This window comes from Myotis davidii, unplaced genomic scaffold, assembly GCF_000327345.1.
Source record: "Myotis davidii unplaced genomic scaffold, ASM32734v1 scaffold115, whole genome shotgun sequence".
In the NCBI taxonomy this organism is placed as follows: domain Eukaryota; kingdom Metazoa; phylum Chordata; class Mammalia; order Chiroptera; family Vespertilionidae; genus Myotis; species Myotis davidii.
In genome coordinates this window covers 2,498,729-2,506,878 of record NW_006291010.1, presented here as the reverse complement: position 1 = coordinate 2,506,878, position 8,150 = coordinate 2,498,729, and the positions used below count along the sequence as shown (strand labels likewise).

General features: G+C 40.0%; 1 protein-coding gene across 8 annotated transcripts in view; it reads left to right on the top strand.

Annotated features, from left to right (window-relative positions):
- The window catches only part of TNIK (TRAF2 and NCK interacting kinase), a 346,282-nt gene that overhangs the window by 282,960 nt on the left and 55,172 nt on the right, over positions 1-8,150 (top strand). For 4 of the 8 annotated variants that reach the window (XM_006764109.2, XM_006764108.2, XM_006764107.2 and 1 more), the window contains 2 exons: positions 4,682-4,846; positions 7,578-7,817. In XM_006764109.2, the coding sequence (XP_006764172.1) occupies positions 4,682-4,846; positions 7,578-7,817 (405 nt within the window). The remainder of the gene's footprint in view (positions 1-4,681; positions 4,847-7,577; positions 7,818-8,150) is intronic. The other 4 variants (XM_006764113.2, XM_006764112.2, XM_006764111.2 and 1 more) reach the window with 1 other exon arrangement.

Below are 8,150 nucleotides of genomic sequence, written 5' to 3'. Positions count from 1 at the left end.
AGACAAATCTTTGCAGATGTCACCAAAGCAGTTTTCTAGGGCTCCTGATTCCCCTGTGCTTCCTGGCCAGGCTCCTGGCAGTAAAAGGAACATTAGCAGTTGGGTACGCAAACAACATGGCCGTGTCATCAAGCACTCCTGATGTGTGGTTCCCTGGCCTTCAAAAGTCTGGGCCACCTTGACATCTTCCAAGGTCCCTGACTGCCCTAGCAGCTGGTGCTCTTCCTTTAGGCTTCATGCACTTCTAGCCATGTGAGAGCATTCTTTGGGGAATTCATATTTAGTCCTATCCTTCCGGGTGTGGTAATCCAGCTTTCAACGAACCATCAATCTATTCATGAAACAGTTCACAAGTTTTAAAGTGGGTGTTCATATTTTAGAAGAAAGATGAAGCATTTAGATGATAAAATGAGTGACAAGTGCTAAATTTGGGATTGGAGCAACTTGGTGTAAAAATAACAACAAATAATTGTCTGCCTTGGTTTGATTCATCATTATTTTAACACCCATTTTTTAAAAATAGGAATAAAAATGAGTGAGGATCCTTATCATGTTAACCTTTAATGTTTCTCATGAGCAATATACGAACTTTTCTTTTAGAGCATTATTTACAGATCTCTTTTCTTATAGTAGGAAGATAGGTGGGGCTCAAAGTAGCCGAATGGTAACATACATTTTAATACTTTAGATATGGACGGAATCTCAAGCTCCGTGCTATATTAATTATCAACTGATAAAAAGAACCTGGGTTAAGCTCTCTTTTGAAGGTAGAATAAAAGGTGCCATTTTCATTTTCAAATCATCCTCTGCCAGGAAATAAATTTGAAAATATCCTCACCAGGAAGGAGTCCGTAGCTGTGCCCATGCCATGGTCTCCTATGATACTGGATCTGGGCTTTTTGCCCCATGGGCCATTGAAGACGCCACCCAGTTGTCTTCTACCCATGGCAGCCTCCTCTATAATCTGTTCCAGAGTTAGTTTTCTAGCTCAACTCCATTCCTATCAAGATGGTTTTTCCTTCTTTGATTACTTTTCCACCCACTTACTTCTCTTCCTTATTCCAAATCCACATTTTGTCCTTGAAATGTAATGTTGTGATAATGCTTCTTCCTCTGTGTTTTTTGTTGTTTCATCTTGTGAAACCTAAGTCATCATCGCATTTCTCATTACCTTTCTCATCAGTTTGATGGATGCAGTAAGAACAAATGAAAATACCTGATCATTTGCAAACCTTTGTGAGCTCTTTCCTCTCTCCTTTTGCTGAGTTTCCATCTGTCCTGAATGTCACATTTACTTTGATTCTCAGATCTCAGCCAGAAGGAAATATTAATGTCTCTATTAAAAGGAGGGGGATTATTCTCACCCCTTTAAAATTCTTTGCTATTTCTGGTTTGGAATGGGAGTCAAATTTGTTCTGTGAAAACATCAATGTGATATTCTGTTAAACATCAGCAAAATTTGAAATTCTTTCTTTTTCTCACTGTCGCTTTTTAAGTGATGAAGTTTCCTTTTTCTTATAATGGAACAGATTCCTTTCCTTAACATTGTATATGATTATTTGGACCTGCCAGTAACTGTGTGTGCCTCCCTACCCCACCACCACACTTTTTTTTTTTTGCGCTAACACACAGCAGTGACAGAATGCTCTACCAACATGAGATTGTATTTTAATTTTTTTAACACTCATGTTCTCTCTCTGTGATGTTTGCCAGTCATCTGTTCATGGTTTTATTTGGCAAATAATTGGCCAGAATGTCTCTTTTTTAAAAAGAAATATGTTTTTATTGATTTTTAGAGAGAGGAAAGGAGAGGGATAGAAAGAAGCATCAATGAGAAACATCGATTGGCTCCCTCCTGCACACCCCCAACTGGGATTGAGCCTGCAACCTGGGCATGTGCCCTGACCAGAAATTGAACCATGACCTCCTGGGTCAAGACTCAACCACTGAGCCACACTGGCCTGAAACAAGAATGTCTCTTTATGTCTCATCAGCTCATTGGACTTTGAAATCCTGTTCATAAGAATTCCCTTCTCCATTTGGTTTTCCCTATTCTACACTGATGTGTTGTTTTCTTTATATGAGTTATTTTATATATGAGCTTGCTAAATTGCCATTTCGAGAGTTTGCAATTCTGCTCCTACCTTTCCTCAGTCTCTGCTTATCTTTCTTATGATTTCGCTTGAGGGAGACCTAGAAGGAAGCAGTAAGGAGTTTGAGTGCAAGTTCTTGTGCTTCCTTGCTGTGTGACCTGGGACAGGTCTTGAAGCCTTCTTGAGTCGCAGCGCCCCATCTAGGCTGCCTACCTTGCAGGAGGGAGGGCAGTCATATGAGTGTGCCATTGAAACTACAGGCACTGTACAAATGCAAATTAAATATAATATTAATATATTTATATTTTGTTTCCAAGCCCATTGTACAACAGACAACAGAATACGTGTGTCTGGTTGGGATTTCACATGAGCAGTATACACATCTCTCATATCCTGTCCCCACCTTCCCAAGTAATAGGTGCATTTCCTGTCTCTGCTTAAGATTTGCCTCATTTTGTTAAGTTATGTGCTTGTTCATATGAGGATCAATATTTTTCTCTGGCATCATTGGACCTCTTGGAAAAGTAGTTCAGGCCCTTATCTTTATTTTTTTTTCTTTATTGATTAAGGTATTACATGTGTGTCCTTATCTCCCCATTGGCCCCCACTCATGCCCTCACCCCCTGTTGTCTGTGTCCATTGGTTAGTCTTATATGCATGCATACAAGTCCTTTGGTTGATCTCTAGCATTTCATATGAATGAGTCTTCCCTGTCCTCAAAGGTATCTCACAAGAGATATCCCCAATCTACTCAGTAACCCCCTGCCCATGTGGTTTTGCCAAAGGAAAAGATGGCTCAATTCTTTATGTGCCCAGCAAGCGCAGGGTCAGAGTATCTAATGAGCACTTAAAAGTCATTTGTTGACTTGTCTCTTTCTCCAGCATTGCCTGTAAAGACGAAAAATTCAAACTGTTTTGTTCAGTTGGAATAAATAGGAATTTCCATAAGATTGTGTTCAGTTCACCACATATTAGCTCTTAAGTAAGGTCTTCTAAAACCTTCATAGAGCCCACAGCCCTACATCATATAAAATATTATTAAAATGCACCCATATGACATAATAAATATATACTTGCTGTCAACATTTTTAAAATTACTTCTATAATTTTGTTTTGAAATTCAGCAAGTACTCATTATTGCTAAGTGAGAAATTCTAAGCTATAAATTGTTTTCAAGTATACAAAGCAATTTAATAATTGACATTGATATAATGTGTTTCTTAATATATTCTTACTTCTTTTGAAAAAATTTTGGAAATTGCGTAATCAATGAATTTTTCAGATCTTCTGTATTTGTGAGCTTTTATACATCTCAGAGGCCTTAGACATCACTCCTATAGTACCCAATGGACAACATAGCCCTGCCTGGAACAGAATTTTATTTCTGAGACCACAGTTATTTTTTATTTTTCCCTATAATGCTATAATAAGTAGTATAGCATTTCTGCAGAGGTGATTCAAGCCTCTCCAGAGTTATTTTAGTTTTTATGTTAAAATGATTCTTTTAATAAGAAAAAAAAATGCTTTTATAGTGTAATTGATGAGTCTCTCCTAATCTTGTTCTCCATGTTCATGGATAATCCCTTCAACTATAAAATTCTTTGAAGTAGATTTCTTTTTTGGTATGGTCTGGCACCTTGACACTGTCTGATGCTATTTATTAGAAGACTTTTTTGTGGTACTTTGGTATTTTATGTCTTCTTGGCAACATGAGATTGAAGCAGAGGTTCATCTAATAGATTTTTTTTTATTATTGTGTAAGGCAAATTGAAACATACCTTTATTGTACCCCAATTTTCCATCACGTATGAACTTATTTGAGGGAGAAGACACTTTCTTCTTTTGTCTCACATATCTCTCTCTTTCATTCAGGTAGTAGACATGAGATATAATGAATCAGGGGACAAGTGTTGGCTGGCCTTGTATCAAAATAATCAGAAGGGCCTGCTCCTGGACACACTGCTCAGCTTCTCCTCTGTCCATCTGGAACTGGTATTAGGATGTTTGATAGAAGTAGTCTCATTCGGACAGGCCATGCTCTTTATCGAGCCTCCTGGAACACCTTCTTGCCTCTCAGCAGGGAATGGGGAGACATAGAGGCTGGGTGTGCTCTGCTTGATTCCATTCTTCCCCTCCCCATCCCATGAGTCAGTCAGAGCCATTTTCTGTTTTCCCAAGCAATCTTAACTCCCGTCATAGTTCCCTTCGTCTCCCTCCCTGACCCCTCGGCTTTGTGACCAATCAGCAAGATAATATCCCAGTCAATGCAAGATGAACTCTTAAGCAGGTCCCAAATTCCCAGCTAACTAAAATAGCACCAGATAACGAATAAGGGAAAGGTGATGGCTTAAGTGTTCTATGTTTTTGTGATGGTGTTTATTCTAACAGAAAAGAGCTTTTTCACAAATTCTTGGTGCAGAACAGACATGGAGAGTGTGGCTCCTCGAAAATGAATTGATCAGAGGGACAGAAAAGTGGCTATTCGAGTGACTACAGAAAATCCTTCATAGGAAGTAATTCAACTTCTATCCATCTGTCCATTGAATCTCTCTCGCTCTCTCTTTTTTTGTTTGTTCGTTTGTTTCTAGGTAGAAGAACGGTCCAGGCTTAACCGGCAGAGTTCACCTGCCATGCCTCACAAGGTTGCCAACAGGATATCTGACCCCAATCTGCCCCCAAGGTCGGAGTCCTTCAGTATCAGTGGGGTTCAGCCTGCTCGGACCCCCCCTATGCTCAGACCAGTTGATCCACAGGTACATCCTCTCCTTTGTTCCATTGGCCATTTCAATAGGGAGACAGGTAAATCTACTGAAAATCCAGGGACATGGATTCAGGCACCGGGCCAGTGAAATGTTGGCCCTTCACATACAACCTATTGCAATTTAAGAGACCCCTCTAAATTTGAAGGGTAGAGGAAGGGGTGAGAAAGAAAAAAGCACCTCTTTACCTTTGAGCCCACCGCAAAGTTACTTGGTAAATTGGCCTCACTGGAGAACCGTAGAAGTTTCTGTGAGGTGAGAATAAACATCTTTTTTTTAGTTTTAATTACCGAAATAAAATTCAAATGGACCTTTGGTAACTATTATATTACTTCTTGTTCCTTGGGATTTGGGTATGATTTGGAAACTGGAAAAATTTGATGGGCGTGGATAGCAGTGTGTCTCCTAAAAGTGTGGTCACAGGACCAGCAGCATCAGCCTTACCCCAGAACTTGGTAGAAATGCAGATTCTCGGGTCCATCTCAGACCTGCTGAGCAACACCTGGAATGGGTGTGGCAGCCTGTGGTTTAACAAGCCCGCAGGTGATCTGATGCACTGTAGAGTTTGAGAACCACCGTTTTAAGCTAGCTAGAAAAGGAAAAAGATTATGCCACTTTTAGAAAAAGAGGAAGTTTCTGGGCATTTTAGAGGACTTTTCAAATTATATATGGCAAAATAAAATAAGATATGAAGTGAAATAAAGTATACAATTTCATGAAAAATAAAGGTAATGCAGCTGCTTTCACCCAAATGTCTTCAGTTCCTCCCAGGCATCCACCTGTATTAACATGTGCATAAATATTTTGAGGTCACCTTTGAAAGGTGTAATGCTATTTGGATGACAGTTTAAAAGAGTAGTGCTAAAATCAAGGATTCTTGTTTTTCAGTTTGCCTTTTGCATATGAGGTCCAAGATTTTTTGGTACCAGCCAGCTGAGCATATCTTGCCCTTGGTTGTTTTAATTTGCATATAATTCTTCCATGCCTGACCTTTCATAGGATGCATTTTTATAGGAACTTCTCTTGTAGCACACAGACCCTCTTTTAAAACCCCAAACTTTGACCTTTGAGGGTACTTTTACTCTGTAAAAGGGAGAGTAGAGGAAAATTTTATGAAACTTCATGTAAGTGACTAGGAAATAAAAATACAGATATCTCCCAGCCTGCACAGCTCAACAGGAGGTTACAGGCTCAATACCCAGTGTGGGGCATGCAGGAGGCAGTCAATCAATGATTCTCTCTCATCATTAATGTTTCTATCTCTTTCTCCATCTCCCTTCCTCTCTGAAATCAATAAAAATATATTAAAAATATATAGATACCCCATGACAACTAATTGGATAGCATTTTTCAGAAGTTTTGATTGTTGTTATTTCTTTGATGCTTTTAAGTAGGTTTGGGTTTGGTGCTACATATCTTTAAAGTATACTTTGTTGTAATAGTATTATTTAATGAAATTCAATATTATTATAAATTTGGTGACAGCCTTATTCTGGTGGAAGCATAACATTCAGCTGAGTTTGACTTTGAGGATTTTCTCTGAACTATAATAACATTCCAAATTCCAGCTTAAAGGGGGTCTGAAGAGGCTGGGGCATAACTGCTCCAGGATAAGACCCCCAGGGCAGGAAGAAGGGGGCTAGGCTTATGGAAGGGGCTGGAGTGCCCCCCAGCAGTCCAGGCACTGAGATTTCAGACCAAAGAGGAGGTGACAGGCCCCTTGTCCAAACCAGATACACAATTTAATTTAGAAAACATTCTAGATCTTTCCTCAACCAAGATTTATTGAACTCCTTCCATATGCCAGGCACAGTGCTAGACTCAGAGATACAATGTCGACGTGGCTCCTTTCTCCAGGGAGCTTGCCTTCATGTGGGAGGGGGAGACAAGCTTACATGGCATTAACAAAGAAGTGTGAGCAGTGCTAACAGCAACAGATACTCTGAAATCTAGATCTTAATGATTTGTCTTAAAGAGCCAGATTAATACCCAAAGACTGCATGTCTTTCCTGCATGAAAAATATCACCACATGCCAAATTGTGAAACAACTCTAAAAGAAATGTCCTGGAGTTAAGATGTGTATAATATCATAGGTGGTAAGAGCCAGTTCATCACAAAGCAGGAGAGCCTAGCAGTTGGGTGTACCATCGGGGGGATGTATGGATTACATACAGTCCAGGCTCTGGTACCCATTAGCTGTGAAATCTAGGCTGTTACTTAACCTCTCTGTACCTTTCATTCTCACATGTAAAATGGGGAAAATAATTGTGTCAACCTCATGGTGGACTTAGTGAGTTCCCAAGCAGTAAACTCTCCAGAGCAATTCTTGTTTTACAGCACAAGAGCACTCTCTAAAGTCAAGGTCAGGGGTTTTCAAGAATGCTGTTTCTAATATTGGAAGAGGAGTACTTATAAATATATTGCTGGTCAATGTATGTTCACTTAAAATTGTTAATGTTAGTATCATCCCACTTATTTCACTTACTTCTTAGCAAGTAAATCACTTAACTTTTGGCCAGGAACCATGGTTGAGCCCTACGGATAGCTCTAAGTGGAAAATTTTGAAGAGCTCTTAAAAGTGTGCTGTGGATAGCTGTGATGGGCTTTATGTACACCAATCCTTGTGCCCTATAACTTTATTTTCTCTTTCACTAAGTCAGGTACTTACTAGCTGATCTGTTCTTTCTCCTAATAATCCTGCTCTGATGTTGGTTTGATGCTTAGATCCCACATCTGGTAGCTGTAAAATCCCAGGGACCTGCCTTGACCGCCTCCCAGTCAGTGCACGAGCAGCCCACCAAGGGCCTCTCCGGGTTTCAGGAGGCTCTGAACGTGACCTCGCACCGCGTTGAGATGCCGCGCCAGAACTCGGATCCCACCTCGGAAAACCCTGCTCTCCCCACTCGCATTGAGAAGTTTGACCGAAGCTCTTGGTTACGACAGGAAGAAGACATTCCACCAAAGGTAACATCACTGGGGTGTTCTCATTGCCATCACCAACATCGTCATCATCGTTGATGGTGATGATTACCCCTGTTCCAGACCTTTCATAGTAATGGACGTTATGCCAAAGCACTGTCCTTGTCATGTCTGTTTTGGTCCCTCTTGATTCCCACACTATGAATTGGATTGTCATTTATCATTTCTGACCTCTGTTTTCCCTTAAGAGACAGAGGCTCAGGTTGATCAGATGACTTGGAAGTATATATCCTCTCTCCAGAGTTAGAACTCTCAACCCCAAACATTTCAAACTACTGTTTTACTATTCACATTAAGAAAAGAATAATGGATATTTTT